The 17,515-nt window shown below is 41.8% G+C and overlaps 1 protein-coding gene across 1 annotated transcript in view; it reads right to left on the bottom strand.

Moving 5' to 3' along the window:
• The window catches only part of USH2A (usherin), a 577,940-nt gene that overhangs the window by 309,779 nt on the left and 250,646 nt on the right, over positions 1 to 17,515 (bottom strand). The window contains exon 31 of the mRNA XM_039530373.1: positions 4,617 to 4,730. Coding sequence (XP_039386307.1) covers positions 4,617 to 4,730 — 114 coding nt within the window. The remainder of the gene's footprint in view (positions 1 to 4,616; positions 4,731 to 17,515) is intronic.

The raw sequence follows: 17,515 nt of genomic DNA, 5'->3' as shown, positions 1-17,515 counted from the left end.
TGGTCTTCCTGCCGCCACCTGTCCTCCCGTTCGCTGTGTGAGCGCTGCTGCTGAGAGAGGGTCTCCCTCCACTGGCTCTGCTGGGCCGCCTCGGCTCTGGAGCAGGCCATCAGTTCCGAGAACATGTCGTCCCGAGTCTTTTTCTTTCGCCGCCTAATCTGCGCCAGCCTCTGTGAGGGGGATGCCAGGGCAGTTCGGGAAAGAGCCGCAGCTGTGTGATGGGAAAAAGGAAGTGATTTCCTTGCAAAGATACATGTTTGCGAACACTGAACACAGTCTACTCAGTTTCTGTGAACAAGACCATACAGGGCACCTAATCTCATGTGCTCTCAGGACAAGTTCGAATTTTCGGCATTCGCTTTCATTGCCTGGGGTCTTGCACTGGAGATCGGACAAGTGGGGTAGGACAGCAGAATCCGTGTAGCAGCCAGGCCTGGTAAGCCGTAAACTTTAAGCTGCTTAACAGTTAATGGATAGCAGTGCCCAACTGCTGATGGCAATCTGGAAAGCATAAAGTCTGACCCTGTTCCAGCCCCTCGCGGCTGTCCCCGGGAAAGATCCCTGTATGCTTTTCCTCTGCAGCCTCCACCACGTGGCTGTTAAACGACGGTCATTGTTATGCAAAGGAAAAGTCAAGCATTCACAATAGTAACATTACAGTAATTCCCCTAATTAGATGCAGCAGTCCACGAGCGAGATCACCCTGAGGCGGGTCACCAGGAGAAACAGAGAGCGCATGCTGCGTGAATCCCTGCACAGACCAGGGCCCTATGCTGCCATGCTGGTCGAGGCAATGCTCCCACTATACCTCAGGATGGCCTGGTGCGGAAGAGTGTGCTTCCACGGAGCACCCAATAAGGCACCTCTCCCCAGGAACCTCCTGCGGAGGCTTTTCGAGTACCTCTACGAGAGCTTCGTGGAACTGTCCCAAGAGGATTTCTGTTCGATCCCTATATGCATTGACCTTCTTTTCATATAGTTTTTAATCCTGTTTTTTAAAAAATAAATGTTTTCATGTTTATAGCACTGATCCTTCCCCTGATTCAGAGTCCGGGTTAACGGCCGGGGAGGGTTGGTAGGGGATCTCTGTGAGGGTGATGAAGAGATCCTGGCTGTCGGGGAAAGCAGTATTGTAAGTGCTGTCGCCTGCCTCGTCCTCCACAAACCCTTCCTCATCTTCCCCATCGGCAAACATCGCCGAGGAACTGCCCGTCGACACTATCCCATCCTCAGAGTCCACGGTCACTGGTGGGGCAGTGGCAGACCCACCGAGAATGGCATGCAGTGCCTCGTAGAAGCGGCATGTCTGGGGCTGGGCTCCGGAGCGTCCGTTTGCCGCTTTGATTTTTTGGTAGCCTTGTCTCAGGTCCTTGATTTTCACGCGGCACTGCGTTGCATCCCGGCTGTATCCTCTGAGTGCCATGGCTTTGGAGACCTTCTCGTAGGTCTCTGCATTCCGTTTTTTGGAGCGCAGCTCCGAAAGCACAGACTCATCGCCCCACACAGCCATCAGATCCAAGACTTCCCGGTCAGTCCATGCTGGGGCCCTCTTTCTACTCTGAGATTGCATGGACTCCTCTGCTGGAGAGCTCTGCATCGCTGCCAGTGCTGCTGAGCTCGCCACGATGTCCAACCAGGAATTGAGATTCAAACTGGCCAGACAGGAAAAGGAATTCAAATTTTCCCGGGGCTTTTCCTGTATGGCTGATCAGAACATCTGAGCTCGGACTGCTGTCCAGAGCGTCAACACAGTGGTGCACTGTGGGATAGCTCCCGGAGCTACTAAGTTCGATTTGCATCCACACCTAGCCTAATTCGACATGGCCATGTCGAATTTAGCGCTACTCCCCTCGTCGGGGTGGAGTACCGAATTCGAACTAAAGAGCCCTCTAGGTCGAATTAAATGGCTTCCTGGTGTGGACGGGTGCGCGGTTAATTCGAATTAACGCTGCTAAATTTGAATTAAAGTCCTAGTGTAGACCAGGCCTTTGTAATCTCTCTTCATATGGAAACTGTTCCATCCTCCTAATCATTTTTGTTGCTCTTCTCTGTACCTTTTCCAATTCTAATATATCTTCTTTGAGATAGGGTGAACAGTATTCAAGGTGTGGGAGTACCATGGATTTATATAGGGGCATTATGATATTTTCTGGCTTATTATCTATCCCTTCCTAATGGGTCTTGGCATTCTGTTAGCTTTTTTGACTGCCACTGCATGTTCAGTGGATGTTTTCAGAGAACTATCCACAATGACTCCAAGATCTCTTTCTTGAATGGGAACAACTAATTTAGACCCCATCATTTTGTATGTATAGTTGGGATTATGTTTTCCAATGTGCATTACTCTGTATTTATCAACATTGAATTTCATCTGACATTTTGTTTGCCCAGTCACCCAGTTTTGTCAGATCCCTTAGGGTATATCTTCACTACTGGCTGGATCGGCAGGCAGCGATCGATCCAGCGGGGATCAATTTATTGCATCTAGTCTAGATGTGATAAATCGACCCCCAAGCCCTCTCCCATTGACTCCTTTACTCCAGCTTGCGAGAGGCGCAGGCAGAGTCAACGGGGAAGTCACCGCGGTAAGTCGAGCTAAATACATTGACTTCAGCTACGTTATTCACATAGCTGAAGTTGCATAACTTAGATTGATCCCCACCACCATCCCCAGTGTAGACCAGGCCTCAGTAACTTCTCATAGTCTGCTTTGGACCTAACTCAGGGCTGGCTACAGGCACCAGCCGACCAAGCACGTGCTTGGGGCTGCACCTTGGGGCAGGGCGGTGCTCAGGTTTTCGGGGTTTTTTTTTTGGTTCGTCGGGGCAGCGCTGGAGGGTTTTTTTTGTTTGTTTTGGTGGCGCAGCACTCAGGGAGTGGGGCTTCGGGTGGCGCAGCACGTGGGGGGGTGGGGCTTTGGGCAGCGCGGGGCGGGGCTGGTGTGGCGCTTGGAGGGGCGGGGCTTGGGGAAGCGCGGTGCTCAGAGGGAGGGCGGGGGTGTGGCATGGCGCTCGGGGGGGCAGGGCCTTGGCGCGGCGCAGCGCTCTGAGGGGGATGGGGCTGCGGACGGCGTGGCCCTTGGGGGCAGGGCTTTGGGTGGTGTGGTGCTCGGAGGGGCGGGGGCTGGTGCGGTGCTCTAAGGGGGGGCGGGGTGCTCTTTTTTGCTTGGGGTGGCAAAAAACTTAAAGCCGGCCCTGACCTAACTATCTTGAATAATTTTGTATAGTCTGAAAATTTTGCCACATTTTTGTTTACCTCTTTTTCGACATGATTTATGAATACGCAGAACCGCACTGGTCCCAGTACAGATCTCTGGGGGACACTACTATTTACCTCTCTCCATTTTGAAAACTGACCTTTTAGCTAAAACCTGGTTCTAGAAAAGCACGTGAGTCCAGAGGGGTAAAGGGTTATTTTTTTCCCCACACTAATTCACCCATCCCTACAAAGAGTTGGGGCTTTGGCATAAGTTTACAGCTGATCCAAACTTTGTGGATGAGAACCATGTCTAATTTTAACACATTAGAAGTAGTGCGGTTTTGATTTTTCTAGTTTGTCTCTAATTTACATGAACTTGTGCTGAAGTCTTAGTTCCATGTTAGCACTGTATCACTATTTCTTTATTTAACTTATTAAAAAAAAAGATGAATAGAAAAAAGAGGAGCCTATATTTGCTTCTTAAAGAACACACCACACACCAGATGGGAATATTTTTTTAAGATGAGTTTTGAAATTGTTTCACCTCATGGAAGACGAAATATTGTTTTACACATAAGGGTCAAATTATACTGGTGTAAATCTGGAGTAACTGCTGATTTCAAGTGGATTACTTCAGCTTTAGGCTGATGTAACCGAGAGATGAATTGGACCTGGATCGTATGTTTAAGTGAGATAGGAGTTACATATGCTTCAGATCTTTTGGGAACAGTTCCTCCAGTAATTGATGCACAGTAGTTATTGAGCTGGTCTCTAAAGCCAGAACTGTAATATATTTTCTTTCTTGCAGCTCTAGATCTTAATGCAAGCTTAAGAAACCTTAATTTATGCTTGCAACTTTTAAGTTCCAAGTACAACAAAAAATGTGTAAGAGTTAAGAAAAGAAGCAGAAAATTGAGCAGTGATTAATAAATGGCTAAATTGGCATTCGGAGGTTCCATCATACTAAAATAATTGTTGCCTATGCTAGTGTTTAGCAGTTAAAAGAGACCATGGAAATCAACCGTTTGATTCTCAATTTCATACTGTGCCATACAATCAATTCTTTTTAGTCAGACTGTCTCTAGATTTACTTCTGAGCCATAGTAAAATGAGGAAGCTTTCATTAATCTTTCAGATGCTTCATATTAATGACAAGGCTCTTGCATGAACAATGTAACAGCAATTAAAAAGCCCATTAATCTGCATTACAGCTATTAAAGATGCATGTCATTAAAGGGTATGGAGTTTGATTCATTTTCGCACCCCCCCAAAAATGGAGCAATTATGCTCTGGCAATGCACTTTGTCATCAAATTAGGTTGGGGTTTTCCAGCAAATGGCTTTGCAGCATTTAGCTCTTCTCCTATTTTATTATTCATGACTGAAATGTGGAAGTCAAGACCTTTGAAATTACTTTACCTTCTTGTGGAGTGGAGATGTTCAATGCATGTGAGCTCTCAGTACAGCCAGCCAAAGTGCAAGCAGTTAGGGTTACACCATAGTTTGCGAAGGGTTGCAAGCCTGTCAACATGCCTACAACAGAAGAAATTAATGTTGCATATGTACACTATGCGGTCCCATGTATGTACATATACAGTCACAATGCTATAATTACATTGTCCAGCAATATTTACATAAAATAATATACTTACAGTAGTACAGGAGGAAAGGACAAAGCATTAAAACTTGCATTTCTAGTTCCCCATGGTTTGGAATAGTTTCTGCTTTTTAAAAATAAATCATGTATTGTTCAGAACAATAGGCTAATATTGTGCCGCTGGAATCTTCCAGTTATTCTTTGTAAACTAGAAGTTATTTCAAGATTTCAGCAGCTTAAATACATATAACTATTGACTCAGCTTTTCTTCATCTCTTCCCCACCAAATTGTTTAAATTATAAGTTTTGTTTTTCCCAAAGAATTTCTAACCTCTTGGATAAAACTAAAGAGATCTTTCTCTCAGGCATTAACACTGTTCTACAAAGCTTCCCATTTTAATCCAAGATATCAAGCTCCTGGTACCATATGAAACAAATCATCTGAGTTCCATTACTTCAGTGGCATCGTATAATCCCCATGTTAATACACCACCACAGTAACGGAACTCAGTTGACACAGCACCCAAGGATTCAACAAGGAAAGATTTGTATACTTGTGCTTTTTCAGGACTTATTGGTGTTAGTGAAGAGAGGTGGATAGAATTCTGTTATAAATCAGCCATGAGTGATACCAATTTGATTTCACTCCTGGATGCACTCCTGGAAAAAAAAAAAAGGTCATCCTAGTACTCAAAAAATGTAGGGATAGGTGTTACGATTCAGTGAGGAGTATTAGCGTAGGAAATCTCACAGTTATATTAAATTGGAAAATATAGAAGTACCACAGTGAAAGTGTACAAACGTTCGAGAAATCTGTCAAAGCATTAGCAGTTCCCATTTCAAAGCAGGTGAAATAATAAAATAATGTGAAGTGAAACTTCAGAAAAAAATAATAAAAAATGAAAGCAGACTCTTGCTGACTTTCAATGTGCATCATATTCTGATGTCCACTGTGTTTACACTGGCTTCCAAGTGTAGAATTTCACCTTAGGTGCCAAATTGTGCTATTTAGGCACTGTCCTGCACTGGGGTGATCAAAAGCTGTACTTTTTCATAAGCAGCTTGGGAAATAACTTTCTATTGAAAGCTACAAAATTATATTTAATTGGAAAATGCAGAGGTAAAGAGCTTGCCCTAAGATCCCCTCAGTGCAGTGTCATGATGCTGCCTCCTTCACCTCCTGCCTCCTTTGGGGTGATGTGTGGACGTAAGTAGCAGTCCCTACCATTAACAGTCAATGCAGAAAATGTCCCTTCTTCTTGTGCAGGACATCACAGTAAATGTCAAAGTTGGTGCAGTTTTTCTTTGATGTACACAAGTGACAATCCAAAGTGAGTTGATGTATTCTCCTAGTATTTGCAAAGAAGCTTGCAGATGCTACAGTTTTCCAGACCAATCTTTCACTGAAATGGAGATGCTTGGTTTATTCTTTTACTTGACTGAAAAATCATGAAAGCTCGCAGATGCCAAAATCTTTCAATTTATCTCTTTGAGGGCCTGATTCTACTCCCTTACCCCAGTATAAATCAGGGGTAACTCCAGTTGGCGTAGTTCCATTTAAGAGTAAAAATGGTGAAAGATCAATACCCTCCCTCTATGATCATAGTTCTTGATTCTGCTAATCATCAGTTGATAATGGAAAGCTGCACTGACACCTCTGAATCTAATGTAAATGCTACAGCAGATACACTGAAGGCAGAGCAGGATCAGCAGGAGTACCAACAAACTTTGCCTGTAATCTTTCGATGATGGAAGACAGCAATTTGAAAGCACATTGAATAAGCATAAAGTAGGCATTATTGAGGTTTTTAAAGTTTTAGCATCCCGTGTAATGCAGGAATGCAGGCATCTGTATTAAACTATTTGGCACCAGCATCTCCAGGGAATCGCGCTGCTAAGCACTAATGCATTTTGCATTAATACTTAACATTGACACATACCTAGTGTGGGGGGCAGGAGGGAGAGGGGAAGGACGAAGAGGAAAGTAAAACCACACAGTTTGAATTACCTTGAGCCAATAAATAGGTGCATGAACCAATGTATCTAAACGTGACATTTGCATGTTCTCTGCTGTGAGAAGTGTGGTAGGGGATATTTTGTTATACATCAAGTGCCTTTTCACATTGTATTCTGCTGTGCTTTTGGATGCAATTTAGTTGTATTTTACATTTAGCAGCCATAGCTTATTCTCCTTATGAGATAGTGAGTTAATACTCCTTGAATTTTTGTTGGGAGACATTCTGTGGGGTCTCCAATGGCTTCAGGCACCACCCGCAGCAACAGTACATCCAGAAAGATGCCCAAAGCACTGGAGGAATTATTTATTTATTTTACAAAATGGAAAAATATTACATGCTGTATCTGCGCTGCATTAGATTTTACATATTGAATCATCTGACAGGGATGTGAAGAACAGTGGGCTTCTAAAAATCATTCTTTGTAAATCTTGTTCATTTTTTTTAGTAAAGGCTTATACAGAGAAATTCACTCTTTTCCTTTACACATAACATGTCCACTATTTTGCCAGCAACAAGGAAGCAGATGAATTAAATAGGTAGGCAACGGAAAGTGCAGTTTTTATTTACATACTTCAATAAACTACTTTTTTCCTCAGCTGCCAACCTAGCTATTTGGCCAGCATCCGCTGTAATCTGTTCTCCTTCATTATGTTAATCTGTGGGCGGAAAGATTGCTGTCATCTTCAAATCGCTTGTACAGCAATGGTAAACACCTTGGCCTGTCTGTAATTGGACAGGTGTCTGCTTTGGTGTCACTCGGCTTTTAATTCAATTAAAGAACTGGCTGCTCTTCTCTCATTACCCACACATTTCCTCTGCACTTTTAGTCAGCTATTGAAATTTACACCCGGTGCCTGCCTATCCCAGAGTCAGCAGTCTCATAACAAAGATCATCTTTGATATACGTGCTTTAATTTATAGCAGAGCAAAGAAAATTATGTAATCTTGTTACAAAACTGCCCTGAGACCCATCTGAAAATGGTAGAGGGTCTTTTAAATAGTTTCTTAACTCTTAATTTGTACACTATCATGTCAGCATCTCTTAAAGGCAATACTTGACATCCAGGTAGATAGCTCATGCGGCTGCATCACAAAGTGATGCTAACCACTGTGACAAAGTTCCTCCTCTACCTTGGTGGGTCCTGCGCTTATTGGCGGATTTGCTCACCTCACAGTTTCACCCTGTGGGTCAGGAAACAGCCCAGAGACATTTCCCTCCGGTAGAAGCCACAGTCCAGGTCAATTCTTCCTGTGTTTGATCAGGAGTTGGGAGGTTTGGGGGGAACCCGGGCCCGCCCTCTACTCCAGGTTCCAGCCCAGGGCCCTGTGGACTGCAGCTGTCTAGAGTGCCTCCTGGTACAGTTGCGCGACAGCTACAACTCCCTGGGCTACTTCCCCATGGCCTCCTCCCACCATCTTTGGCCTCACCACCAGACCTTCCTCCCGATGTCTGATAACGCTTGTACTTCTCAGTCCTCCAGCAGTATGCCTACTCACTCTCAGCTTCTTGCACGCCTCTTTCTCCCAGTTCCTCGCACACATTTCCTCTCCTCTGGCTCCCTGGCTCCCTTTGGCCTGACTGAAGTGGGACCTTAATTAGAGTCAGGTGCTTAACAGCCTCACCTGACTCTTAGCAAGTTAATTGGAGTCAGCTGTTCTCATTAGTCTGGAGCAGCCCCTGCTCTGGTAACTCAGGAAACAGAAAACTGCTTATCCAGTGGCCAGTATATCTCCCTTCTACTACTCTGCTGTTCTCAACTGGCCTGGGTCTATCACACCACACAAATTCTGCCCTCAGATATGCATCCACAGCTACCACTGAAGTAAATAGGAGCTGTGTGGATAAACCAGTGGGTGGAATGGAATGCTTAGTAAATGTTACAGTCAAAGCTGCTTGAAATTATAGAACGTTACCTCTGCAATAGAATCATCCTCCCAACATTTGAGTTACGAGATCCCCAGTCTTGTTCAGCTTGCTACTGAAGTACAGTTGAATTCTTCTAGGTTTTAAATTTAAATCACAGAATCAGTTCCAAGCCTTAAAATCCACATGGTGGATTAGAGACAGTAAATCAATCCAATGCACCACTCTTTCTGCCCACTAAAAGGAACCTCAGGAAATAAATTAAAGTCCTAACACAGACATTTTGACGCAGTGACCCCATGAAACTGAGTAATGTCATTTGTTAAATATGGATGTAAAGTTAACTGTGTAACAGATCTGTAAACCCACACCTAGAACATTAAGCCCACTTGGTATGCAAAACTACTATTTAATTTTCTATACTTTTATTAAAATATTTTTTACATTATTTGTAGTATTTAAAGATGGGGTTTAGTAACAATTTAGGAAGAAAAAACATGAGGATTATTCTCACATTATCTGAAATGGGGGAAACATGTAGGGAAATGGGTCCACAATACATTTATGGTAAAATGGAGGTCTGGTAAGATGACAGGTAGGTGACACGGCAGTAGAATGACTGTACCCAATCGGGCGTGGAATGTGGGGCAAACCCAAACAGCAACAGTTAAGATATTTGTACACCAATACAAGGAGCCTCAGTAACAAACTGGAGGAACTAGATATTATAGGGATATTATAGGAATAACAGAAACATGGTGGAATAGTAGCCATGATTGGACTACAGTATTGAAAGGTATGGGCTGTTGAAAGAAAGAAAGTTGAGTAGACTGTAGACTGTAAAGAAATTATCAGAGGGGTAGCCGTGTTAGTCTGGATCTGTAAAAGCAGCAAAGAATCCTGTGGCACCTTATAGACTAACAGACGTTTTGCAGCATGAGCTTTCGTGGGTGAATATCCACTTCATCGGATGCAAGAAAATTATGTAAAGAAATTATAAGTGATAGAATGGACAAGATAGAGTCTATTTGGGCCAAAATCACTTTGGGGAAGAAAGCTACCAGAGGATCCCCAATATAGTGCTTGAGGTGTATTACAGACCACCAGGATTTGATTTGGTTATGGACAGAGACCTCTTTAATGTTTTTAATTAACTAAATACTACTGGAAATTGTGTGATTATGGGAGACTTTAATTTCCCAAATATAGATTGGAGGACAAGTATTACTAAGTATAGTAGGGCCCAGATTTTCCTGGATGTAGTAGCTGATAGGTTTCTTCACCAGATAGCTGCTGAACCAATAAGAGGCTATGTCATTTTAGATTTGGTATTAGTGAGTAGTGAGGACCTCATAGAAGAACTGGTTGTAGAGGACAGCCTTGGTTCAAGTGATCCTGAGTTAATTCAGTTTAAAAATAGATCTGCAAGAAGAGCTCTTGATTTCAAAAGAGCTAACTTTAATAAATTAAGGGGATTAGTTAGGGAAGTGGATTGGACTGAAGAACTCAAGGATGTGAATGTGGAGGAGGCCTGGAATTACTTTAAGTCGAAGTTGCAGAAGCTATCTGAAGCCTTCATCCCAAACAAAGGGAAAAAATCGTAAGGAAGGTTTGCAGACTAAACTGGATGAGCAAGCATCTCAAAGAGGTGATTAAGAAAAAGCAGAAAGCCTGCAAGAAATGGAAGATGGGGGGATCAGCAAGGAAAGCTACCTCTTGGAAGTCAGAAAGTGTAGGGATAAAATGAGAACTGCCAAAAGCCAAGCAGCGTTGGATATTGCAAAGGGAATTAAGAGGTTTCTATAGCTACATAAATAAATAAATACATACATAAATACATAAATAAATAAAACAAGGAAAGAAGAAGTGGGACTGCTAAGCACTGAGGATGGAGTGGAGATTAAAGATAATCTAGGCACGACCCGACACCTAAACATATACTTTGCCTCAGTTTTTAATAAGGCTGATGAATAGCTTAGAGGTAGAGGCAGGGTGGCTAATGGGAATGAGTATATGCAGGTAGAAATTACCATGTGTGAGTTGTAAGTCAAACTCAAACAGCTTAATAGGGCTTAACCAAATCAGATAAGCGCCATCCAAGAATATTAAAGGGACTGGCACACGAAATCACAAGCCCAATAGAAATTATATTAATGAATCTGTAAATTCAGGGGTCATACCCTATGATTGGAGAATTGCTAATATAGTTCCCACAGGCACCGACTTTGTCATTATCTGGGAAGGGGGAGGGGGAGGGGGGCTTGACCCCCACCCTGGCCCAGGCCCTGCCCCCTCTCTACCCCTTTTCCAAAGGCCCCACCCCCACCTGCCTCTTCCTGTCCCCACACCACCTCTTCCCACCCTGTTCTGCCCCTTCCCCTGAGCATGCCCCGCCCCTGCCTCCCAGTGTCTCCTGCCCACCAATGAACAGCTGATCATGGTGGGTGTGGGCACTGGGAGGGAGGAGGAGGAGCTTATTGGCAGGGCCAACTGGTAGGTGGAAAGTGCTGGGGGGAAGGGGGAGAAACTGATTGGTGGGCCTGCCGGTGGGTGCTGAGCACCCTTTTTTTTTCCCATGGGGGCTCTAGCCCCAGAATGCCCATTGAGTTGGTGCCTATGATAGTTCTTATTGTTAAGAAAGGGAAATAAAAGGATCCAGGAAACTACAGGCCTGTTAGTTTGACCTTAATTGTATGCAAGGTCAAACAAATTTTGAAAAAGAAAGTAGTTAAGGACAGAGGCGAATGGTAATCAGGATAAAATACAAGAAGGTAGATTGTGCCAGACCAACCTGATCTTCTTCTTTGGGAAGACAACTGATTTTTTAGACAAAAGAAATGCATTAGATATAATCTACGTGGATTTTAGTAGGGCATTTGATACAGTTCCACATGGGAAATTATTAGTTAAATTGGAGAAGATGGGGATATATGAGAATTGAAAGGTGGTTAAAGGGGTGACTACAATAGGTCATACTGAAAGGTGAACTTTCAGCCTGGAGGGAGGTTACTAGTGGAGTTCCTCAAGGATCGGTTTTGGGACCAAACTTATTTAAGATTTTTATTACTGACTTTGGCCCAAAAAGTGAGAGTGCACTAATAAAATTTGCAGTGACGTGAAGTTGGGATGTATAGCCACTACAGAGGAGGACCGGAATATAATACAAGAAGATCTTGATGACCTTTTAAACTAGAGTAATAGAAATGGAATGAAATTTAATAGTGCAAAGTGCAAGGTCATGCATTTAGGGATTAACAGGAATTTTTGCTATAAACTGGGGACTTTATCAATTGGAAGCAACGTAAGAGGAGAAAGACCTGGGTGTATTGGTTGATCACAGGATGACTATAAGCCGTCAATGCAACATGGCCATGAAAAAGGCTAATGAAGTACTAGGATGCATCAGGCGAGATATTTGCAATAGTGTTAGTACCATTATAAAAAGGCACTGGTGAGACCTCATCTGTAATATTGTGTGCAATTCCGGTCTCCCATATTTAAGAAAGATGAATTCAAACTGGAACAGATGCAGAGAAGGGCAACTAGGATGATCCGAGGAATAGAAAACCTACCTTATGAGAGGAGACTCAAAGAGCTTGACTTGTTTAGCCTAACCAAAAGAAAGCTGGGAGATATGATTGCTCTCTATAAATACATCAGAGGGAAAATACCAGAGAGAGAGAGAGAGAGGAGTTTAAGTTAAGAGCCAATGTAGACACAAGAACAAATGGTTATAAACTAGCCATCAAGAAGTTTAGGCTCAAAATTAGATGAAGGTTTCTAACCATCAGAGGAGTGAAGTTCTGGAATAGCCTTCCAAGGGTAGCAGTTGGGTCAAAAAATGTAACCAGCTTCAAGACTGAGCTTGGTAATTTTATGGAGGTGATGGTATGATGGGACTTCCTACAATGGCATGTGGTCCAGCAGTGACTACTAGTAGCAAAAATCCCCAACTGCTGGAGACGGGACACTAGGTGGAGAGGGCTCTGAGTTACTACAGAGAATTCTTTCCCAGGTATGTCTTGCCCACATGTTCAGGGTCTAATTGATCACCATATTTGGGGTTGGAAAGGAATTTCCCCCCAGGTCAGATTGGCTGAGACCCTATTCTCTTACTTGGCCAGATGCTGTGAAATGGGTGCATAATTCCAAATGGAGGATGGAGCTACATTGCCACTGAGGCATATGGGCCAGTGATCCGTTCAGCAAAATTAGAAAATAAATTCAGTGAAATTACAGCACCTTAGTGCTGCTACATTTTAAATGAAGAGTTTTTGTCAAAGCAGCTGCTCCAGACTGTTGCTGTGCATTCCAGAAAGGTGTTTCTCTAAGCAGGCACAGGTCTTCAGAGATGGGAATCCAGGCTTTTATGAATATTTATGTATATTTTATTCACAATAATGGACTGGTTAAATGATCTGATGAAGGCTTGAGTTTTAAATCTAAATTCTGTAAAGAAGCTTTACAAAACAGTTAGAAAATAATTACCAACCCAGGCACAAAATCTATTTGCCCTTTCTGTTCTGATAATGTAAACAATAATGATACTTTCCCTACCAGCCCAAAATGTACTCATCCCAGGCTAATGTGTGAGTAGAATTTTGTAAGGTTGCTTTAGCACAATTTTGTCACATGTATTTAGAATCTTATATTTATGTCATACTAATTTGATGTGCTTAGCTTTATTTTTTGGGCTACATGAGGTTTTCTAAGCTAACTGAAGGATTTAGCCATACAATTAATGGGAGTTGAATGGGTAATTCCTCTAGTTTTTTCTGTGACAATTTTACATTGTTTTTCTCTTGCAGTACTAATGGTGACCCATTTTAAAGCATTTAAATCACTTATAAAAGAATAGTATCAGAGGGGTAGCCAAGTTAGTCTGGATCTGTAAAAGCAGCAAAGAGTCTTGTGGCACCTTAGAGACTAACAGACGTTTTGGAGCATGAGCTTTCGTGGGTGAATACCCACTTCGTCGGATGCATGTAGTGGAAATCTCCAGGGGCGGGTATATATAAGCAAGCAAGAGGCAGGCTAGAGATAACGAGGTTAGTTCAATCAGGGAGGATGAGGCCCTCTTCTAGCAGCTGAGGTGTGAAAACCAAGGGAGGAGAAACTGGTTTTGTAGTTGGCAAGCCATTCACAGTCTTTATTTAATCCTGAGCTGATGGTGTCAAATTTGCAGATGAATAAAAGAATAAAAACACTGTTCATCTCCCTCTCCCCACTCCCGTGGTTACGAAACATTTATAAAAGAAAAAAAGTTATAAAACAAACCAGACAATTTTTTATTTTTTTTAAAGATTGTATTTAGTCAATGCTCTAATGACTAACTCTGGATACAAAGTAAAATGGCTTCAAGGGAAAGATTTGCACCAAAATTCCTCAAAGCCCAGTTGGTAGGGCACTTTCCTCCAACATGGGAGACCCAAGTTCAAATCCCTTCTCCACATCGGGGAGAGAGGGGGATGAACACAGGGTCTCAGATGAGTGCCCTAACCACTGGGCTACAGGTTAAAAGAAACCACCACTGCCAAGTCCCCGTTCAGTCATTTTCTGAATGGTACTTAAATCCCAAAATAAATTTAGCCAAAACTATTCAGCAAATTAATGTCAAATTCATGAATAATTAGGGGTAGACATTTGTTTGTGAATAAATTATTTATTTTAAAAAATGCACCATCACCACCTCTGCCCACCCTGCTGTTCTATGAATCATTTCCTTTGCTTTTGAGTTAAAAAATGCCTGAAAGAAAAATGAAACATGTTGTTCAAAATGAATGTTTGTCAATTTTTTGATTATATATTTATATATTATATATATTTATTTGCAATTTTTGGTTTGGGTTCAATCTGAGCTCAATTTTTTTTAGATTTTTTCTAAACCACCAGCAAATTGAAAACTCAAATATTCATTTGCTCTAATTGTGAGGGCCATACACACATCCATAACCAGGGTTTCTTCATGACAATGATATAAGCTGTGTGATTTCCTTCTACCTTATTTCAAGTCAGATGTAGTACATAGCACCATTCATATTTTTATTCTTTCTGCTATGGGCAATGTTTATATTATTTATGCCATGGTTCAGACAAAAGATTTCCAAATAGCATGGATAAAGAAAGAGTTGATTTCAGAATTTGTATATATACATATATATATATACACATATATATATACACACACCTATACACACACACACACACACATATTTGTATTTAAATATGATCAATCAACTGAAAGAGTAACAACTTCATAAAAAATCTGCTCTGGAAAGCACTAATTTAAAACTAAGTTCTATGATTAATGATTTGCATACTTTAGAATCTGAAAATACATTTTTATAATTATTAAAGAAATAGGTTAAAGATGCTGGGCCTCTGCTGATTTGAATTTTGTGTAGTTATTTACCTGTGTAAAATGCATTGAAAATGCTAGCATTCTGATACCTAACAGGTAGCAGAGGTAATCTTGTCTACTGTTTAGAGCAAGGAAACAGAACATCTAAATTCTATTTTAAATCTATGCCATTGATTCACTGTGTGACCATAAGCAAATCAATTCACTAATCTGGGCCTCAAATTCACCCATCTACAAAGTGGGAACAATATTGTATTTAAGTACTGTGAGCAGGTATTTTTGAGACTAATTAAATTAATGTCTTTAAACGTGTCTTTGAGACACATGTAAAATAGCATCTGTAAAATTAACTTGTGGTATTGTGTGACAATACTGATGGTCAGACATTGGCCTAACATTTGTGTGATTGGTTTAGAGTTGTAACAGACTTGGGTACCTGAGAATATGACAACACATACTAAGGGAAAGCACTTTTTCCGCTTGTCTGACTACATTTCTGATTTACTGATGCTTGAAACATCATTTGCAGTAGTAGCAAAATTCAAATGAACAAAAGACCTAGAACCTGTTCTCTGGGAAACCAAAGTTCCCTGTGGTATACTGAAGAGTAATCTACAAGGTGCAGAACTCTCAAAGATTTACAGGTTCCCGCTTTTTTAAATGTATTGCATTAGACAGAGAAGTGTCTTACCTGATGGTTCTTATCCAAATACCCAGGCTTACCATTCCAACTACGGGTTTTGCTTTGCTCTGAAGCTGCAGGAGACAGATGAGACCTATTGGTCACAGCAAGGAGGCTTAGTGTCCCCTTCTGGGAACAGCCCACATTAGATTACTTCCAAAGCTGAAATGCATTTTGAGGACTTTGATTAACTATATTGAACCATTCAACTAACTTTTTCTGAGATATCCATGTACAGAGCAAAGAAGACATAAAGGTCTAAAGTAATTACAAATGCATGTCAAGGGAGGGATGGAATGGCAATCATGGATAGCTGGAAAAGAAAAATTATTAGACAACAAATTTCTCTTTTTCCATCATATCCCGGGTCACAATTCCAACATTAGGGTTTTTGTAGCACTTGGATTTTTGCAGCAGTGAAACCTCAGTGTAACAGCTATGTTACTAAAAAAAAAAAAAGTGCCTAATTGCATTAAGCTTATTTGATATAGTATTTTTGCCATTTAGTAATTAAAGCTTCTGTTTTTCTTGACAGCCAGTAACAGGTAAAACTAATAAATGTGCTGTAGATCTCCTGAATGGATTTATCTTGATAAGACTAGTTCCAAAATATGACATTGCTTTTCCCTCTGGTGCAGTGGCTTAGGGCAGAATATTGGAAGGACAAGATGTGTCTAGTGAAAGGGAGAGATCATTTCTTGTCTGGGTGATGGACCACTTTGTCAAAATGGAAGGTGCAGTCCTGCATAGTACAAATGAGGATTCTAATTTAAACACTAAGTGGTCAACAGGAGCTCAAAGAGAGGCTTGGTAAAGACATTTAGCACCAAGCTGAGTTTCCACAATGCTACCCTAATGTGTTTTTGTTTCTTCATTTGGGAGGTTAGTTGTTTTGATGGATTTTTTTGAGCATCAATTAATTAATAAAGGCGACGTGAAGAAACCTTGCTGGAATAATCCTATAGTGGATGGAATTGTGGAGGCACATTTGAGAAGTATTTGCCTCAAGGGTGAGTGATAACTCACCCTGTGAATAATCAAGGATCTGTGAGATGTGGCTGAATTGAATCTATTCCAAACCGTAGTATACTCTAACTTAGTGAACTGTCTTAGAGAGGGGAGCGTTTCACTCAATTTCTGAAAATAGCCTTTCCTGCTGGGACACAGGAATGGAAATTTTCTTATCTGATCATTTCCTTTCTGCTAGAAGCATCTCCTACAATTCTGCTACACATGGGCTGCTGTCCTTTCTCTGCAGAGGCATTTGAAAGATCCAGCATGACTCACATTGGTCACACTCTCTTCTCCCACTTGCCATCAGATGAGTCATTCCCTAGCTGTGTGAAAAACTCATAAAGGAAATTATTTATTAACGTAACATCGATGTCCAACTCATTGATTATGTACACCAAGCCAATTCTCTGAATGGCAGATAGGCCAAATAAAATGCTGACCCCCCCCCCCCCCAGGCAGAAAGCCATCCAGAGTGGGTAGAATCGTGGGAGACACTGCTAACTGAAAGGAAATTATTGGGTAAAAAATTTTCCATTCTGTAGCCCACTGCCTCTTACAATTCTGCTACGCGCCAGAAGTAGCGAGCAGTGAACACAAGTAGGGAGGAACAAGAAAAGGTAAACAGAAAGATTGATAGACATTCCCTTGAAAACTGTCCAAAAGGCAAGGCCACTACTGGACCACTGCCTGGAGTATCTTCCTGCCTTCTGTGGAGGACAGAAAGTCCACTTTGTAATGTTTGATAAAGTTGTTAACCAACGACTATGTGGCTACTCTGCACA

Source organism: Mauremys reevesii, linkage group 3, assembly GCF_016161935.1.
Source record: "Mauremys reevesii isolate NIE-2019 linkage group 3, ASM1616193v1, whole genome shotgun sequence".
In the NCBI taxonomy this organism is placed as follows: Eukaryota; Metazoa; Chordata; order Testudines; family Geoemydidae; genus Mauremys; species Mauremys reevesii.
The sequence above is the reverse complement of the archived record's forward strand: the minus strand, read 5'-3'. Positions and strand labels throughout refer to the sequence as shown.